General features: G+C 44.2%; 1 protein-coding gene across 3 annotated transcripts in view; it reads right to left on the reverse strand.

Moving 5' to 3' along the window:
• The window catches only part of FGFR1 (fibroblast growth factor receptor 1), a 93767-nt gene that overhangs the window by 22710 nt on the left and 49926 nt on the right, over positions 1 to 21131 (reverse strand). For 2 of the 3 annotated variants that reach the window (XM_054998438.1, XM_054998437.1), the window contains exons 3-6: positions 14415 to 14678; positions 12233 to 12316; positions 11312 to 11487; positions 8028 to 8151 (exon numbers count right to left, since the gene is read on the reverse strand). In XM_054998438.1, the coding sequence (XP_054854413.1) occupies positions 8028 to 8151; positions 11312 to 11487; positions 12233 to 12316; positions 14415 to 14678 (648 nt within the window). The remainder of the gene's footprint in view (positions 1 to 8027; positions 8152 to 11311; positions 11488 to 12232; positions 12317 to 14414; positions 14679 to 21131) is intronic. The other variant, XM_054998439.1, reaches the window with a different exon arrangement.

Consider the following 21131-nt stretch of genomic DNA (forward strand, 5'->3'; position numbering starts at 1 on the left):
CAAGTAGTGACAGGAGCTGTGAGATCCCAAATCAGAACCATCCTAAGCTAGCAGAACCATTCACAAGGGGTGGCATCGAAGGGTGTCAGCCAGATAAGGCTGGGAGATCCGTCACAAGTAGGGATTCAAATTTGGGTCTACCAGATCCTAGTGCGACACTGTAACTGCCACATCACACTGCCTTAACCCCCTCCTTCCAAAGCCCTGTTCCATATCCCACCCACCACTTGATTTTTGCGGCTAAAAAGAGATCTAGGGCCAAACTACAAGTGATGAATGACACAGGTTGGACACTTGTCAGCTTCCCTCAAGCTTTGATGGGAAATGTAGGCAGCTTGGCGGAATGTTGGACAAGTGACAGTCGAAAAGTCCATTGGACAGCAGTCGGAGAGCCAAGCTGCAAGACCAGGACGCCTACATTTCCCATCAAAACTTGAGGGAAGCTGACAAGTGTCCAACCTGTGTCATTTGTCACTTGTAGCTCGGCCCCTAGTCAAGGATCCCAGCATTATGGGTAGTTTGGTCCTAACATTCTATAGTTCCTTATTCACAATCACTTTAGCCCTATGCATGCAAAAAAGGGTGCAAAAAATCATCAGTCCTTTCAACTGCCCTATGAATATATACCAGAGTGGTTAAAAAGGCACCAAAAAATAGTTAATCTGCATTAAGGGATCTGGAGTATGCAACACAAGCCACTTTCTTTTCACAAATCTTCTGAAGAAACCACAGCCACCTGGGCTCAGCTGACCCGGGTGACAGTTTGACAAGAAGACCACAGAAGGTTCTGAGCAGTTTTAACTCCATTTGACCCAGAAAAAATCCAGGTCAGTCACAGCCAATAGGAATGAATAGACTACACGTTGCTCCCTAGAGCTTGCCAAATGCTCCTGGGATTTCCATTGTTTCTTCAGCAGCTGAGTCACAATACCCTTAAAAGGCAGCTTCAGCACTTGGAATGGAGTTGGGGTCCGAAGAACGAAAGAGGTGGCAGGGGGAGAATAAGTACTGAATCACAACAAGTTCTCACAAAACAACAGATGAGGTGGTAAAGCTGCTCCTGGATTGTACCACTTCAGGCTGGAGGTGGGATAATCATTTAACAATTGAACACTTGGTATAAAAACTCCTTCCACACAGAAAATTAAGATGCTGGAGAAGTCGTAGCTTAGCCTTCTACTCTATATATTGTTTTCAATCATGCAGGAAATTTGTTTCCCCATTGAAAAATGAGTCATACATACTAGTGATATGAAGAGAAACCGCTTAGGAATAGCTTTGTCACCTCACCTGCCGTTTGTATGAGTTAGGCCTCAGTACCCTGGATATACTCTGTAGTTGGTGTGATTCGTGGTGTGGGACTTTTGATAGAAAGATGTATATATTAGGGGATAAGAGTTCTTTTTTAACAAGAACAAATGATTATTCAACAACAGGTCATTCAGCTGTGATGTTTGTTAAAAAGCCACATGCTGAGTTGACTGTAGCATGTATGACTCTCCTTCCAGGTGGAGCACACAAATCAGAGAGACACTGAGATGCTGTGATTAGAGTGTAGCAGAACTAAGACCAGCATTCAACTATCCACTCAGTCAGCCTAGTTTAAGGAGACTCTGGGGCCATGTAAAAGGGCCGGAATTAGTATGTGGGGAGAGGCCCTATTTAATTCTTTCCCTTCATGCCACTTTCTTGCCAAATATTGTCATTTCCAAGCTGCTTTTATCCATGCTGGGGAAAATTTATGTGGACAGCTACTTCAAATTTGGCATTGTTTACTTCTGATGAATTGATGAGGGGGATGAATAATCTGTACTAAACCAGTATCATAAAAAGTCTGGATCAAAACAATCTATATCTTATATACTAATAGCCAAGCAGCCCTAATTTGAGAATAATTAAATACAGGGATTGGAATCATGAACAGACAAGACAGATCTTCCTACACACATGAAAAATGCCCCAGGTTTGTGGAAAAACCTGAAATCTTAAAAAATACATTGGTTTAAAAAATGATAAAAGGAGCATATGTAGCTTTAAGTAGATGCCTTCAATGGCTGTTGCTAAGCAACCATAAAAGTATTGCCAAGCTTTCAAGCCTTGGTTTCTGCCAGTAAAAACCAGGGGAGGGGCATGGCCCTTTCCAGGGTTGTTTTGGGGAAAGACTCATTGGGACCAGGCCCAGAAAGCAATGACTGGGCAACTTGATACCATGACTTGCATGATTCACTCAGGCCTGACTGCTTACTACTGTTCACAGCAGCCACCCCCAAGGCAGTGGTTAGAGATTCACAGTAGGGTCTGGGAGACCCGGGTTCAAATCATCACTCTGCTGTGGAAGCTGATTGGGTGACTTTGATCCAGTCACTCACTCTCAGCCTATCCTACCTCTCAGGGTTGTTGTGAGGATAATTTGGAAGTGAGGAAAATGATTTAAGCTGCTGTGGGTCTCCATTGGGGAAAAAGGCTGTGTAAAAATGAAGTAAATTAAGAAATATAGGTGAAGATGGGGCAGATAAATACGTTGTTCAGTGGTTTTGAAGGAAAGGAGGAGGTAGGGAAGGTGAGCACATGGAGGGCTGCCAGGAGGAGTGAAAGAGGAAATAGCATGGTGAAGGGGATACAGGGAAAAGTCAACTACCTCCTGCAAATCACTGCAAGATCCCCACAACACAGCTGAGCCATAGGCTATGGAGGGGGGGAGACAAGGGTGTAGACAGAGGAAGGTGGGGAGGACAGAAAGAAGCAGAAAAAAGAGGAGAGGATATGGGGCAGGGAAGGGAAAGAGGACATGGTAGGAGAGGGGAAAATGAAATGCCCCTGGAAATCCTTGAGGGTCCCCCACTAGCTCTTTGCTAAAGTTAAACTCTGCAACCTGCATAAACTGAACATATTTACATATTTCACAGAATTTATTTCACTTCTGCAGGGCCAGAACTACACAGTAGTTCTGCTGCCAACTACTAGAAATTTTGCTTTGAAAGCTTAATGATATGTTGCTGTATGCAGTGAGCCCACCTTTGCAGGCTTAGTGACTTAGAAACCTGTGAAAGGAAGAGTGAGCGAGAAAACCAAGTTCTTTATGAAGCTGAACTGTCTCCAATGCCTATTTTTGTGATTCTGCAGTGCAACTATGGAAAGCAGAAGCCTTCATAGTGTACTGAATTCATGTTCTTAAGAAAGATACCGCTGCACAGTACAATTAACCTGGGCAACAGTAACAGTGTCCTGATTTACCTCACCAGAAGTGAAGTGAAACACTGTTCTCAAAGGCCTGTCAGGGCCAGGCTGTGTCCAGCCATACTCCGATCCAGACTTAGATTGTGTGTTCTTCAGCTGAGGGTTTCCTGGTTCCCGTGACAGCTGCTGGCACTGGACAAGGCTCTGAAGCAGGACAGACAGAAAGTACTGCATCACTGACTAGGGAAAGACAAAAGACCAAGCTCCAAGTGTTTATGAACCTACCTGACCACTACCAACATCCTCCGAAGCCCTGTTTCAGTGTCTCTGCCACCTGAGGCAACTTGAGAAAAGGCCTTCTTAGTTGTGGCACTGAAATTATGAAATTCCCTCCCCACAGAGATTCATTTGTCCCACCTGTCTTGTGCCAGCAGGTGATGTTTTTCATAGAATCATAGAGTTGGAAGGGACCTCCAGGGTCATCTAGTCCAACCCCCTGCATAATGCAGGAAATTCACAACTACCTCTCCCCTACACAAACCCTTTACTCCATACCCAAAAGATGTCAAAACACCATCAAGATCCCTAGCTGAACTGGCCTGCGGAAAATTGCTAGAAAGGAGAAAATTGCTAGAAGGGACCACAAGAACTAAGCACTGATGTAACCCTTCCTGCCCTCTCTCTCATGATCTGCCTAGGTTCACAGAATCAGCATTGCTGTCAGATGGCCATCTAGCCTCTGCTTAAAAACCTCCAAAGAAGGAGAGCCCACCATCTCCCGAGGAAGCCTGTTCCACTGAAGGACCACTCTAACTATTAGGAAGTTCTTCCTAAAGTTTAGCCGAAAACTCTTTCGATTTAATTTCAACCTGTTGGTTTTGGTCCAACCTTTCTGTTTTGTTTGGTATTCCCTCAGTGACTTTTGTTGACCCTCCTCCCTATTTATGTTTATGTGTTTGTGTTTTGTTGAATTGTTTTTCATGGTCAATATATCTCATTCTCAACACGGCCAATCTGTGGATATGTCTATTTAGAGACTGGAGACATGAACATGAAACATGGATTTACCTAGAAAATAATCCAGAAATGCAGAAAAATTTGAAACTAAAAAAAGAGAATAAACTGAAGGGTTAGCTCCCCCTCCAAATAATATAAGTGCTTGTAGCTTTAAGAAACAAATGCCCTCAATGGCTGTTGCTAAGCAACCATAAAAGTATTGCCAGATTTCAAGCCTTGGTTTCTGCCAGCAAAAGACAGGTGAGGGGCAGGGCCGTTTCCAGGGCTGTTTTGGCCTTTAAGGGAATACACATCGGAGCCAGCTGCAGCAGCAACCATCAGGCAAGTTGGTACCACATGACTTGCATGATTTACCCAGGCTACTGTTTGCTATTCTTCAACAGCAGCCACCCCATGAAAGCCAGTGATATAGTGGCTTCTCCTTCCTGATATAGGCTCATTCCGCACACGTTGGATAATGCACTTTTGCAATTGTTTTGAAGTGGATTTTTTGTTTCACTCACAAAAAATTCAGTTCCAGATGATCTCTAAAGAGAAAGTGCATTATCCAATGTGTGCGGAATCAGCCCAAGTCCTCCTTCCTGCCCTAGCTGGCAGCCTCCGCTTCCGCTTCCTTCCTTTGGCTGACCTCTGCCATGCTGCTCTCAGGGCTGCCCCTGCCTGGCTAGGGCTCCAGCCCAGCCGCCTCTTAATGCCAGGATGGAGGAGGAGCACTTCAGAGTTTCCCACTCTCTCTCTCCCCTCTGCTGTGGCAAAATGAAGGAACATCTATGGGCTCTCCCTCCGCTGCTGCCACTCCCTCCCCTTCCTTGACTTTCCCCTCCTCCTCTTCTCCTCCCTCCCCTCCAATCAGGTGTCTGGTATTTTCAGGACATTTCCCCAGACAGTCCAAGGCAATACTGGACTGTCTGGGTGAAAACCGGATATCTGGCAACCTTACCTGCAAGTCCTTGGGGGTTCGCCACTGCATAAGTGGGCCTGGCCCAGGGGCCAAAGTTTTCTCAGGTAGAGGGTGCCAGAGGGAGGCAAGGAGGGAAAGCTGAAGACAGAGGGCAAACAAAGGTAGCTTGGCTGATGAGTAGGAATGAGAGAAGAAAGCAGGAACGGAGAGAAGGTATGGGGCTTTCAAGGAAGGAAAAGAGGAAATAGTGGGGGAGGGGTAAATGAGATGCCCTCCACAAGTCCTTGTGGGTCCCCCTTTTGTTGTTTTATATGCATTTAAAAGTTGTTTTAACGTTTTGAGGACCCTGAACTGGATAGAAAGGTGGCATAATATTTTAAATAAAACATACCAATAAATAAATATACCAGGCCTGGCTAAGCCTGAGGCTTCATACTGTCTGACAACAGCATGCTGCACAAGCCTCATTCCTTCTGTGCCTGAAGAACGCTCTGAAGCCACGAAGGCCTAGTTCTCACTGAGCAGGCAAGCCCATGTTCCTGCTGTTTCACAATGAGGATCAAGAACAGAGCCCAACTGGCTCACTGGGCTAGATCTCATGAGGTTCTTGGTTCAAATCCCCAATGGAGCCTTTCCCATCATCACCTACGCTGATGAATCAGGCTTCCTTGCACTTGAAAGCATCAAGACAAACCTCATTGATGGCAGTAAAAGAAAACCAAGCAGGTGAAATTCTTGTCACTGAATAAGAGCTGGGATTCAGGGGGTGCAAGGAAGGTAGTAAACACGGCTACCTATTCATCAGGAGGTCAAAGGTCAAACAAACCTAATGAGGGCCTGGCCGATTAACAAAGAGCAGGCTACTGTAGTGAGTGAGCGTTAACAAACCTCTTTGTTCCTCCTTGCAGACGATTCCCTTCAGTTTGCTCATTGTAATCAAATTAAATTGCATTCTTAATGGTTCATTTAGTGGCATTTAGAACAACTCCACAAGTGGAACAAGCGGAGATTGGCCTGCCTGGTTAGGAATTAAGGCTAATAAAAAGATTAATTGGGGAGGGTGGCAAGGAGAGGGGAGTGAGTCTCTGTCTGACCCATGAAATTATCATGAACATAACACTAGAAATAAATTAAATCCCCAGCCTGAGAAACATAGGGGCCCAACTCAATCAAGAAAAACTCTTCTGCTTTGATAAGCTGATGCACATCCCGCGATAGCCACAATTCGTACAAAATTGCAACTAAAAAGCAAAATTCACCCACTTACTTTCTCTAACCCTTTCCAGATAATCTGAGCATATACAAGGAACTCTTAGGAACAATCCACATGCCTGCCAAGGGCCAGAAAGAGGCAGCAACAACAAACAGCTGCCTGAGAGAACCTCAGAGAGAACTTGCAGAATTCAAGAGCCACTGAAAATCTGAAACATGAAAACAACTTCCAAGCCACCAGACATTTTCAAGCAGTCAGAGAGTATCATAAAATGAGTAGCATAGGTATCTATGGGCAGATGAGAACATATCTGCAAGGTTGACCACATGTATCATTCTGTCTGTAATTTTTTTAAAAATATATTTTTATTCAACAATTTTCCATTTTTCCAAACAACATCAACAAACAAACAACAGTTAATAAGAACAGTATATTGTCGAAGGCTTAATGTAAATAAGAACATTTACCAACGTAAATAGTATACACTCTCTCTCTTATTCCAGAGATCAAAAACTGTTTGGCCCACTAAACAAGGGCATTCTGTCTGTAATTATCTCTGAGAAACTCATATGAACATACGACTTATACAGAGTCAAACCACTCATCCACTTAGCTCAAGATCATCTACTCTGGCAGTAGCTCTGCAGAGTTTCATGTACAGAAAGATGTTTTCCTCCTCTGCTATACAAGATCCTTGATCGGGATATGCAGAAGATTAACGGTGATACTCTCAACATGCAAAACTGGTGTTCTACCACTGCATCATGGCGCTCCTCCAAAGCCACCATCAGGGTCATGAAGATGATGGTCTTCCCTATCACTTGCCTCCAGCACCTGGTGTTCAAAGATATACTGCTGCTGTACATGGAAGTTTCACTTAATCTAACAGCTGGCAGAACTATTTTCCATGAATCTGTACAACTCCTTTTAAATGCCAGTCTATTGTCTCTTTATTGGCCAGATTTGTCTTATCCAGAAAAGTAATTCTTATGTCCCTATCTTCCTAAATCTCAAATTTCAAAGAGAAGAGCTGCACTTCAGTAGTGGAACACATGCTTTTCATGCACAAGACCACATGTTCAACCCCAAACACATCTGCTTTAAAAACATTCTCAGAAAGCAGGACTGGGAAAGGCCCCCCACCTGTGACCATGGAGGGCTGCTGCCAGACTAAGCATTATGAACTAGACAAAGTATAAAGCAAATTCATAAGCTCAACCCTCTTTCCCCAATTCTCAAAACCTCAAAATAAAAGTACTGAGACAGTAACATTGCTTAACTCTTACAATTCGGCAGTTTATTGCAGATGTGTGTGCACACTAAGTTCCCTTCACTATCTTTTCAATTTATGGAGCAACATGTCATGATCCTTTTCCCCTCTTTGAAAAGTTCAGGATCCATACTCTGATCTCCACCCCATACATACATCTTATCAACATCTCCATAAGCCCAGTGGGGCTGTATTGGCTACAGCAGAGTTTACAGTAGATGATCACGGCCGACTATAGTGTGATATGGGGTGGGAGTGGTGTAGGCAACAAGAGAAGGCACAGCTAGTAATCCAGCAGTACCTGCTGACACAATGCCAGAAGCCTAGGGTTGGCATTTTCCTTCTTCTACCCGCGGCACATTTCTGAGAAATAAATGCACTTGTAACTTTACACTGAGGACTGTCCAAACTCTTAAAACTTCCCCATTCTCCTTCCCAGGTCTCCTTACCAACTACATCAAGCTGATAGGTGTGGTTAATGGTCCCGTATTTGTTTTCCACAATGCAGGTGTAGTTGCCTTTATCCGATGGCACCACCGAGTCCATGATAATACTCCAGGTTGCATGGCGGACCTGTGGGGAAGAGGACACCACCGGCTTAGAAAGATGACTTGCTGATAGACAGCTGGGGGCGGGAGGGTCTGACAACTTCATTCTTATCCTGCCCCCTTTCTGCAGTTGATCAAAGACATGCCTTTTCATCTCCGAGCAGGCCAAAGGTCTCGCCAGCTTCTGTGCTGCGTGTTCTAGACTGCACGTAATTGCCTTTTGAGGTCATGTTTCCCCCTTTTGCTATATGCAGGGGGAGTAATTGCTGCCAGCTGCTGGGCTGACCACAGAGCCAGCTACATCTGGAAACTGATATTATTGACGAGTGGGACGAGTTCCCTTTGCCAGCACAGGAACCGGTTTTGAAAATATTCCAGCTACTCCTCCACACAAAAGAAGATGCCCAAGACTAAACAGGGCTGTGCAGATTCTGCCTTGCAAGCACAATCACTCCACAAACACCAAATCTGGTATTTGGGGTAGATGACCGCACCCATAACTTAAAACAACAACAATAAAGGCATAGAAGTTTTAATCTCAGGATTCTCTTTTTGGTGTGGAAGCATTCACACATGGAACTCCATCCATTCCACAGCAACCTAAAGTGGTACATACAGTCCAGGAAAACATGACTGTGCAAACTTCTCCATATACATGAAGTGGGAGGGGAAAAATACTTCTGAAAGGGAACATCATGATCTACTGCATAAACCCAGGCTTGAAGGAAATCTTAACAGTTCTGAAGTGGTGTAGAAATTGAGATGCTTTTAGAAAAATACTTTATGTCTGTGACAACATCCTCTGCCCTAATTCTCTCTCCTCTCTGCTTTTTCCTTCTGGACTAGACTTAGGGAACTCCACCCAAGAATGGAATGAAATCAACAGAGTTGCAATGTGGCTGGATTTCTGATGTTTTGGTGGGACTTCCTGGGACATCAGCCAATCCCTGGAGTTCATTCACATGTTAGTTAATCTCAAGGGTGGCTAACCTGGAGAAAAGGTGCCCGATTCTTTAAGAACTTCAAAGCAGGGAGGAAAATTTCTGCAGGTTGCTGTTTGGGAATTGTTAAAAGAAACAGGCACCAGCCTTCCAGGATGGAGTATTACAGCTGTAGTTACATCAGATAATTCTCAGATACTTAAAGCCTTTTAATTTTGCCATCGTAAGACTTGAGATGCTGAACCACGCTTGCTGATCTGAACATATTTCCTAAGGCAAGGCTCAAAAAGGTCTTCCACAGTTGAAGGGCTGATTCATATCTCTCTTGCAGCTGCTACCAAGGTTAGCCAAGGGAACCAGTTTACAGGCCAGCTCAGGCAGCTAAGATAATAAAAAGAAGAGCTTTAGGAGCCAGATTAAAATGAAAGGAGCTGCAGCTTGATTTTTGCTGGAAAGAACCATCGCTTTCAGGAAGTGTCAGGGAGCCACTGCTCGACTGGTTCAGCCCAGGAGAAAACAGCAGGGACCGTCTGATTCATGAGCCTCATCCGTGTCTCATTAAAGCCACTATTGATTCCTCAGGCAAAGTTTCTTTTGACCAGACGAAAGAGGAAAAACTAGATCAGGACAACTTGTCTGTGTCAATGGCTTGTTGCTACCTAAGTATTTATTAACGTGCAGGGGCCTGGACCACGTTAGTGGTGGGAGATGTAAAGGCCATGCTGTGCTGGCGAGTCACCCAGGACGGAAACAAGTTGTTCTAACTGGAGGCGAATGGAAAAGGCATCCAAAACAAGGCAACAGTGCTCAGTAACAAGTGCCAGAATGCCTCCTGCACTGTCATGCATCTAGCCGAACATCTCTGCTTGGTGTTAAAGAAATTCAGAAATGATGAAGAAGCCACACGCGATATTAGGATTTTGGATGCAGAAGATGAGCACAATAAACTGCCTTATACCAACTCAAATCACAGGTTTGCACTGTTTACTCTGAATGCTATTGGCTTTCCAGGATCTCAGGCAGAGATCCCTTCTCTGTTATTGGAAAACCCTGAATAAGAGATGTCAGGGGACTGAAATTGCCAGGAGCTTTAGAAGTCAGCCATAGCCCCCCATAACACCCTAACTTCTTTTATTAAACTCTTGATTGATTAATCATCTTCTTTTAATGAACCCGATTCTATTATGTAGTAATTTCTAACAATGAATTCCACCTTCTCACTTTGCCTACTTTCCTGCTTTTCAACTACTTTGTTGGTCAGAGGGATTTTACCCCTATCCTACTACTCCAATGAACAAAGCTTAATAAATAATTAAAATATTCCTTGTTAGAAGATCCTCTTTAATTTTTTCACCACTGAAAAGACCATCTTTAAAAAGAAACACACGAATCCCGCCCCCCTCCCTCAGTCCCACTAATTTAAAAAAAGCCATCATTTTCTATTCAACTAAAAATAGGCTTACCCATTAAAGATTCTCATCCTTGAAAAAAGCTACTTCAGTAGCGTACCCTTGAAATGTGGGTGTTTCATCTGAGGTCAATGTTCCCCTCCACATGGTTTGCTAGTGGTGGTTGAGAGTGCCATCAAGTCATAGCTGACTTACGGCAACCCTCATACGTCTCTTATGGTTTGCCATTGCCTGCCTCTGAAACCCTGGTCTTCACTGGAGGCCTCCCATCCAATTACTAACCAAGGCTGACCGTATTTAGCTTCTGAGATCTGACAAGATCGGGCTGGCCTAGGCTATCCAGGGCACACGGTGTCCTAACAATTGTGTATTTCTAATGTTCACCTTTACATTTATGATGCACCTTTTCACCTTCATAAGCACACCACTGCTGCTTCAATGACATTCAATGACTAACTTTATCAAGACACTAGAACTGAAATAGAGACCAAACCCATTAGCCTCAATATAACAATTTAAGAACCACAGACGCGAAGGCAGTGCTCCATCCGTAGAAGCTTTGTTTTAATTCTTTTTATCTTGTCTTAGCTTATTTTATTTATTTAGAACCACAGGTTAGTAATTGGATGTGAGATCCCCAAGGATGTTCAGGATCATTATGCAGGGGCAGGCAATGGCAAACCACCTCTGTTCATCTCTTGCCTTGAAAACCCTACAGAGTCACTATAAGTTGATTGTGCCTTGACAGCACTTTCCATCACAGCTTCTGTAGTCTTAAAACCTGCTCTCTGTTCCGGAAGCAGTTGCTGAGGAGCTAGACAACAGAAACACCTACCTTGTATCCGCCTATGCGATGATCAGGTTTGAATTCCTTGCCATTCTTCAGCCAGCGCAGTGTAGGAGTGGGTGTCCCACTGGACGGGCACTTAAATTTCACTGTCTTAGCAGCAGGAACAGCATGAAGTTTCTTCTCCATTTTTTCGGGGTATGTCCAGTAGGGAGCTATGGCTTCTGAAAAGACAACAAGTAAAGGACATGGGAGTAAGATACAACTTATGCAGCATTTAGCACATGGCACACATACTACTAGGCAGTCACCTGTGACCAGGAAAAAGGCATTTTCCCACCTCAGCATGGGAAAAAAGAGTGTTCTGTGCCACAGAACTTTAACTGGGAGCTCTGCAGGTCAGTCACTGGTTTCTGTTTTCTCACACTACTGCGAACACTGGTCAGAGAACTGGAAACCATTCAAAACGATGTTCACCACTTGGAATCTTCCTGATCTTACAAATCTGGTGACACCTGAAAGCAAACCCTGAGCCTCTCATGTCTGTTGCTCTCCCAGAACCTGATGTGTTGTACAGAAGGAATACCATGTTATCTCTTTGCACCGCCAGACAACCTGCCTGCTGCCCTGTCTTATACCAGCCTATCGCTCTGCCTCGCTTACCAGATATTACTTAAACAGAATGGTCACATGTGGCTAAGACCACCTGTCCTCATCACCCAAAGCAATCTGAGAGATACGGAACAGCCCTCTCACCAGTCCCCTCAAGAGGTGAGAGAACTGACAAATTATCCAAGTTTCAACATGGGCACAAAATTACTAGCAGAGAGATCTAGATGGAAAAGAATCACAGCCTCCAGTGGTATTTGCACTGCAAGATAAAACCCCAGGCTGTAATTAGAACTTGCAGCTGACTATTGATCAGGAGCTTTTATTATCCCACCCTTCCTCCAATAAGGTCACACGTACGGTTTAGTCTGGAGTTATCTGTCTCCTTCTCCTCTGAGGAGGAATCGTCATCGTCGTCATCATCTTCGGCAGAAGGAAGAGCATCTGGGAAAGAAGGTGGCCAACATCAGTTTTTATGCTACCTTGCCAGGAAGCAGGAGACAGGAAACATGCATACCAGCACCTCTTTCTATTGGTTACAATACAGCTATGAATCTTTCAACTACACATGCATGTATTTTCCTCCACGGAACACACCACCTTAGGAAAATCAGTTTGATGTGCTGAAATCTGCTGGCCCCTTGTAATGGACTCTAGGTGCTCTACAGTTGGGCCAATAAGCAAGAAGGGAAGAGTGCAAGAAGAAAACAATAACAACACTGCATTGGACAGATTATTTAGTTGAGCAGAAGCCCACAAAACTAATTGCTATTGGCGAATGCATTCTAGAGAGATTCCCTGCCATTCTTTCAAGCCTGGAGAAGAACAGGGTATCTCACTGACCCCCACACTGAGCCTTGGAAAAGCTCAGGAAGTCAGCAAAATATCTTGTTTCCTAAACAGCTCAGAAGCTCATCGCAGCAGGGGCAAACCCACATTTCCATACCTAGCACTGAGTTTAGGAGGAAGGTTGGGATTTATTGCTAATGTCACACAGGTCTGAAGACACATTTGCAATGCCACTGAATTGCAGCCTGACATCACAATAAAGGCCTTACCCCACCGGGGAGGAACACTGGCTAACGTGCATGCATTTGGGCTAGCTACTAAAGCCTGCCAGAATTGTGGATTCTTGTGTTTGAGATGGCCATTCAACAGTCTTCTTGAGACTATCTATAGTTGAATGTAGATTAGCTGTCTTCTGATAATTCAAGGCTAACTAAACAGCTCATCATATGGTAAAACGGTTTCTGGACTATACCAGCACAGACTGCAGGTAGAAGACTACAAGTCTGAACATATCCCTGGGGGGAAAAATATCCCTACGTTAGTATATCAGGAGATAGCTAGAACCCTTCTCTTTGACACAAGACTTTCTATCTGCAGAGGCCTTTTTAATAAACCTTGTGAGAGTACTGAAATATGCAATCCTCTTCCCAAGAGCACTCTGAAGTGGTATAGCCCAGTAAACATTTTATCCTATAACACAGTTTGCTTTTTTAAAATGGTGACAGATCATAACTGTTTCTAGCTGCAACTACCGACAACCATTCCAGTTGGAAAAGCTCAATAAAGGCCTTGGCTACAAGGAGGGGGGGGCAGTTCTCAAACAAATGTCATTACTATTTCTGCCAGTGTTCCATACAGCAGAGTCTGAAGAAGGCACCCTTAGAAACAGTCAGGGAGGGCCTGGCCTTGACACCTCTTAGCAACACTGGAGGGGGACAGCAACGATAGCATAATGGCTAAGTGGTTGAGCTGCAAACCAGCACTCTGCTGGTTCGAATTCTGCTACTGCTATGAGTTCCGCAGGTGGCCCTAGAGTGAGCCGCTTCTCTCAGCCCTAGCTCCCCAGCTGCATTGTGAGGATAGTAACAGCACTGACTGTTCACTGCTCTGAGTGGGGAACTAATTTGTCTTGAAGAGCAATATATAAGCGCAGTTATCATTATTACATACGTTTCCTCTTGCCTACCAATCCAAACGTGTCATATTGCTTGCTATGAGCATACCCTTGTTATCATTAAGGAAACTGATTCGACAGGCATTTCATTCCAAGGATAAATTTACACATAACACCAACTGAAGGAAGGCATTAAGAGAGGAAGGAACAGGTAGCTCCACATGATGTACAGTTACTTATCCAGCCCTAATGGGAAAGACTTTATCTCCACAGCCAAGGGTTTAAATTTTGAGCCCGGCCTTGTTTCAATGTCGGGGTTGAGTACATAAATAAAAATAAAGAGAGCACAAGAGCATACAAAACAGAGGACTTTTTTCACTACAAGCAACTCGCACACACATCTGAGATTGGAGAAAGGGCTTCTGAATGGTAACGGTGTGACTGACTCAAGTCCCATCACCTCTCATTTTACCAGTTGAACACTCCGCTCTGCAACCTTCTGAAAGGCACTGAGGCTGGGACTCCATGAGATTTGTTCAAGATCAGGAATGGCATCAAAAGCAGGTGTCTCACTGCCCAAGAAGATGCTAGGCCAACACCAACTAAGCACTAGTCATCCTTCCACGGCCCGCTACAAACCTGAGACATTCACGGAGAAGTAGGTGGTTTCGCTTCCCGAGGGACTGTTGGTCATGCAGGCATACAGCCCTGAGTCCTCAGGCACGGCGTCCCTGACCTCTACCTCCTCCCCTGTGATGCGCGTCCGGTTGTTTTCTGACAGCTGGACCCCATCTCGTACCCAGTTGATACTCTGAACATCATCACGTAGCCGGCAGCGCAACTGGAGGAGGTCACCAGGGTGAGCTGAGTAAGACTCCACTTCAATGCTTGCTTTGGGCAGAACTGGAAACGTTAGGGGAGACAAAGAGAGGGGGAAAACAAGGGGGAAGCAAGGCATGAGTGGTTTATTGCAGATGCATTACTCTGGCAGCATGCAACACTGCAGGAGGCAGGTTGCCCTCCAACGGTCAATAAGATGCAGGCCTCAACTGCCATGCAGGTCTTTTGGAAGAGCAGAGGGAGCAAGAGGATGGCGTAGAATCCATTTCTAAACAGTGCCATTGACATACACAGCAGCACTTTGGTTTTTAAATACATTGTTAGGGACCAAGGGCAGCCGCAAAGCATTGCACTACAATGGGCAAGTGGCTGCATCTGACCAAGGCCAAGACAAAATGGCAGGGTGAGATGGGAAACCCAACTCCAGTTGAAGCAGCACCTACCTGAAGCTCCACAGCTAGAAAGCTGGCTGCCACACACAGCCTTCAGAGCAGGGAAGGTGAAGAAGAGGCAGGGGTTAAAAAAGCAGTTTGCAGGAGGATTAAATGTTGTCGTCTGACACTGCATGACCACACTTCTGAAAGGTCTTCTCATTTCAAAGCAATATTTGAGCAATACTCACAGCATGTTTTATATAATCAAGGTTAATGGTGGCCATCCCGTGTACAACAAACAAGGAGTCTTATGGCACTTAAAGACTACCAGATATATTATGGTATAAGCTTTCAGGGACTACCAATCAGATACATCACAGGACCATTATATCAAGGCAACAACCCTTTATCTGGCCCAGTTAATGAAAACAGCTCAGCATGAGGTAAAACAGCTCCTGGTGGGGAACAATCACATGACTGAATGCCTCATATAAAATGCTCATATAAAAACCCAGAAAACTGGGTTTCAGGGATACGAATTCTACACTAGCCTTCTCTCTGACAGACTATATGTTGGGAACAGCTTTCATGGAAAAGTATTTAATCATGTTATTCTCTGCCACCACCTGCCAAGGAGCACTCCAAGAAGGCTTTGATCACTTCATTTAAACATGAAGTAGGTTTCTGCAAACAAGGAATTCCCAACTTTTAAGCCAAGCACCCATGTTGACCACGTGAGGTCATTTGGCATGTATTTTGTATAGAATGAACTGTGAAGGGCATCCATCAGTAATCACAGTCCTGCTATTATTTGTGTGATCATCTATCCTAGGATCAAAGAGGCAAAGAAAGAGCACCTGGTCTTGTTGGACGACGGACTCGATTAACTTTAACCCCAGATTTACTGTTCGAGCATATCAACAAAACTTTAGAGTGAAGCAAATTCAGCAGGTATCCCAGGATAACAGAATTGTATGAACAGTTCCATAGAGCAGCCACTGAAAGGGCTTTGTGAAACATTCTTTGTGCAAGGAATAAGGGGAGGGGGGCTGTTTTAAACTTGTAATTTGATATTCCCAAACTGAGAGGCTATCAAATACTCAGTTTTTGAAAATAAGATTGGGCAAACATGCCTTTTAACTCCCTTCTTCCTCTGCCCTCCCCCCACCCCTCATCCCCTACGTTAAAGTAACATAGGGAACAATCCTAAGTAGGACTGTAGAAATGTCCCATTAAACTCAATCAAGCTTACTCCCAGGAAAGTGTTCTTAGGACTGCTGTCCCAATCTTGCCAACAATTTCATGGTATTATTAGCAGACTGTACTTTTTATGAGCTTACCTGCTGACACATACTACTATAGTATGCCCAACACATTCAGTGCCCAGTGGAAACAAAAGGAACATCATTATGCCTTACCCTTTCTCTGGTAAATTATACATTTAAACCCAATAAAGCCTAGAAATCCACTTTTCAAGATATTTACATAGATACCCTGTCCGTGTTTTTATAAAACACACATAACCCTGAGCAACTCCATCTTAAAACAATTTAAAGGTAGGTTGCAAATCAGAGATTTTATGCCAGAATTATTTGGCATGGGAGAATGTTATGAGAAAGCATTAAGTAAAGGTGATCCAAGCTGCAATTTTAACTATTTTGAGAGAACAACTGCCATGTCGCATGGCCAGATTTTGAGCTCTCATTTCCACCACCACCATCCCAAAAAACAAAGAAACCCAAACATGAATCAACAGCATGTGGTGAGGGGCTATTTACCCCAGTGTAGAAAAATACAAGCATTGTTAAGTTTTCTGTAGTGGGGATAAAAACAGTTTGGAAGAAGTGACTTTGGCTGGAGGAAAAGCATGAGATTTTACATGTTAGTCCAAGTGGCTTTATTCTGCTTTGTTTTTAAACCCCATGGGGAAAATAATCATGGAGCTACATGTAACATATAAATGTGCTTGTATCAGGTTTCTGAATCAATCAACAGCTATATAGAAGGGTTGGTTGCAACCACCTTTTAATCCTCCAGTGATTTACCAGTGATAGGTTGGAAGGGGTTTGGCCCTGGGACTTATGTTTTAAGGCTCATTCTGGGAAGGGAAAGTTGAAATTTCTCAGGGCTATCAGCTTATCTACCCACTTAGTCACTTTTAAAAAGATTTCTATGCTATTCTGCTTGTGGTGTAGTAACTACTGTATACATAGACTGGAAATGGGAGGTTATAATGTAATACAAACCCAACTCAGAGGTGAAATTGACTGAGCCTTTGGGGAGACGGTGAAATTAACAAACCCTCTGAGGAGCGCTCTCTGCCAGTGCTGTCTTTTAATACTACGCTTCCCAGCTAACATTGTGTCTCCCTACACTTGAGTGTTCCCATGTACGATGTCTTGTGTAGAGAGACTCTAAAAACCAGTGCAAGTACAGTAGGCTATATGGATCCACCTTGGTAAGGACAAGAGAGGCAAAAGAAACTGGTGTTTTCAGAAGGGGAAGAATGGATACTTGGCAGAGGAGAATAATAATAACATTCGATTTATATCCTGCCCTTCAGGACAACTTAATGCCCACTCAGAGCAGTTTACAAAGTATGTTATTATTACCCCCACAACAATCACCTTGTGAGATGGATGGGGCTGAGAGAGCTCTGGAAGAGCTGTGACGGACCCAAGGTCACCCAGCTAGCTTCAAGTGGAGGAGTGAGGAATCTAACCTGGTTCTCCAGATTAGAGTCCCACCGCTTTTAATCACTCCACCAAACTGGCTCTCATACCAAACTGGAAGCATTTGCTATGCTCAGCGGGTATATTGGCTCTAACCTTACTCTTCTTCTTTGTATACAGAAATAAATAAAAACCATGTTTGTTTTGACACCATCTTGCAGTTATTTAAAGCAAGTGCTACGTGGGTACATACAGAAGCAATACTGTGTTAAAGTGAGAAGCTCCATTTCATGAAGCAGCCTTTTGCCCACAGTTTCTGACTTTTTTTACCAAGCTAAGGAACCAGGGGTGGGGAGAACAGCGGACATTTTCCTCCTCCAATCACTGATTATAATCAAAGACAAATGCACGTACAGAAAGCCTCACAGATTTTGTTTAGTTTTTTGCATCAGAGCCGACACTAGCCGATTCCACCCCCACCCACCCCAACTACGCCAGAACAAGTCTGAATCACACACAGGGAGTAGGACGGAGTGGATTAAGTGTCCTGCATGTCCAAGACCCAAAGGACACTTCAGGCCCCATATACATGCCAAACAATAAAAATTGCGTCCATTCTAGATACATACTTTCCCCCTACATAGTAAATTAAGAGCTCAAAACATTTCACTTGAATTGTATCAGTTTTCCAACAACTCTGCAGGGCAGTATTTATTACCTCTATGTTGTAGGGCAGGGTATAGGTGAGAGGTTGCAGGTCTGTACTAGCCCAAAGAAAGTTAACTCTGGCTAATAACAGTATCTAGTTTTATTTTTTAAGCTGCATACTGTCAGGAGTGCTGTTTTAATAACAAAAAGGTGGGATATAAACTTTTAAATGAATAAACAAACCTCTGCTTTCTCGGTCTCTTTTGAATGTGTTATTTTAAATGAACTGATCTCTGGACAATACAGTCCATTTAACTTGTAGCATACTGAAGTTATAGTCAGTGTTCTAAAAGCCCTGCTGCCGGGGAGGGCTAGCTTCAGAAGAATCTCCAGTTATTAGGTACTGTCCTGTGAATTCCAAGCTTGAGAATATATTTGGGGAGAATAAAAGCAGCTGCCGCAAAACGCAACATTTGTTTGGACAGCACAAAGATCCTTTTTTCCCCCGTTTCCTTCCACAACTCTTCAGCTCCATTGGCTTCCCACAGCCTGCAATCTGGCTAGCTCCTCTCTAACCCTCCCTCTCCCTGGGAAGCAAGAAACAAGCTGGATCAGAGAAATGCAGCTAATTCTATAGAGAAGAAGTGCCCAAATCCTTTCAGCCAGCACTTGCAAGTCTGCTCCAAACTATGAAAGCCACTTCTGGTTCAGGACCCACTTCCAGAAAAAAATCAAGTTTTTACCTTCATGATGTTGTAGGAAAACATATTTGAAAAGAGAAAAAAGCACAAGAGACCATAAGTTTCGGAATTCTTCATTACTGATCAACCCAAAGTTTATTTTATTTATACTCCACCTTTTCTCCCCAATGGGGACGCAAAGCAGGTTACATCATTCTCCTCCCCTCCATTTTATCTTCACAACAACCCTGTGAGGTAAATCAAGATGGGTAGCCGTGTTAGTCTGTCTGTAGCAGTGGAAAAGAGCAAGAGTCCAGTGCCACCTATGAGACTAACAAAATTAGTGGTAGGGTATGAGGTTTTGTGAGCCACAGCTCACTTCTTCAGAAGACGTGAGCTGTGGCTCACGAAAGCTCATACCCTACCACTAATTTTGTTAGTCTTATAGGTGCTACTGGACTCTTGCTCTTTTCCCCTGTGAGGTAAGTTAGGCTAAGAGTGTGTGACTGGCCCAAGGTCACCCAGCAAGCTTCCATGGCAGAGCAGAGATTTGAACCCGGGCTCTCAGATCCTCTAACTACAACACTACACTGGCTTTAATTGTTTCATCTACATATAAACCAATTAAAGCCTGCATCCCTACTGCTGAGACAAGATTGTAAACAAGCAATAGCTAAAGATATCTTGTTATTAGCACGAGACAAAGTTCACACAACCTTTAGTTCCTAACCAATAAAACTGGAATACACAGAGAGTCGGCATATAAGGCTGCTTGTACAGATAAGCATTGTAGAACACACTACAGAGTTAAAGCACTCGCACACACTCTTTCTCCCAACTCATGAACGCGATTAGTAATCAAAGCCTTACAATGTTCTTTACAGCCAACAGTATTCCAGGGCCCAAACTAGCCATTATCAAGGGAATTCCTGTTTTTTGCACTATAAATTGCAACCATTATGGCCCCTCCTTGTCTCCATCATGTTTCCTTAAGCCATCCTGTAGTATGCTAGGATCATACACAGAACACGTGGGTGAGATTGTATTTCTACATCAACTTAAGTCCTACAATATTTACCTCTCAAATTGCCAATATTTATGAAAATACTAACAATATAGACCAGGGGTCCTCAACGTTTTTGAGCCCATGGACACCTTTGGAATTCTGACACAGCATGGTGTGGACAGTCACAAAATGGTTGCTGCAGGAGGTGGAGCCAACGGCTGCTGCAGTTTACCTTTATTCACATTGTGCTGTAGTGTAGGGTTGCCAGGTCCCTTGAGTCCCCCAGCAGGGGACTGGGAACCTAGCACTCACCCACCATGCCCTTTGGTGTTTTTTCTCACACATGTGGCATGCATGATGATGTCACTTCCAGGAAGTGACATCACCACACGGGTCAAAGGGCGGCCCTACGTGTGCTCCCGCATTCACCAAAGGGCTGAATCGCGCCCCCCCCCGCAGGTCTCATTTGACCCAAAACAGGCCCGGCATGGGGGCGCACTGCACCACCCGGGGGCACCCCCCCACTGGCCAGGTAAGTGGGGTCAGGGGGTCGGGGGTCAGAGGTGGGAACAGGGGATCCCCCGCCCCAGGGGATTGGCAGCCCTACTGTAGTGGCAGCTGCTACCAAAGCAACATTTTAAAAATCAGCAGTCAATAAACTCTCCAGTGGCCAATCACAAGCTTCGCTGGGCAAAAGCCCCAGCTAGCCCCATTCATTTTTCTAAAAGCATTGGAGATCACCAGGAAAGGTGTTGGTAGGTGCCATGTTGTCCATGGCCACCATGTTGGGGACCCTGGCACAGACATTTACCTTCCTTTTCATGAAGAAATGCGATTTTGCCCAGTAAATACCAGCCTGGGATATCAGGAAGCTTACAATGCAAATCTATTTGGAATCAAGTGCCCAGTTTGTTTCCTGGGATTTCTTCTTTAAAAAGCATGCATAAAAATACAGCTTTATTCTTCAGGTATGTTCTTTGGCTTGATATCTGTGCAAGTATATGGAAAGAGAAGCAGAAATCTCATCTCTTTCCCCCCAGCAAAGAGGTTTTGGGTTATGCTCCTGAATTGCATATAGGCACTATTTAATTGCCAACCAATAATAACGTTCGATTTATATATCGCTCTTCAGGACA

This window comes from Eublepharis macularius, chromosome 14, assembly GCF_028583425.1.
Source record: "Eublepharis macularius isolate TG4126 chromosome 14, MPM_Emac_v1.0, whole genome shotgun sequence".
NCBI classification, from domain to species: Eukaryota; Metazoa; Chordata; class Lepidosauria; order Squamata; family Eublepharidae; genus Eublepharis; species Eublepharis macularius.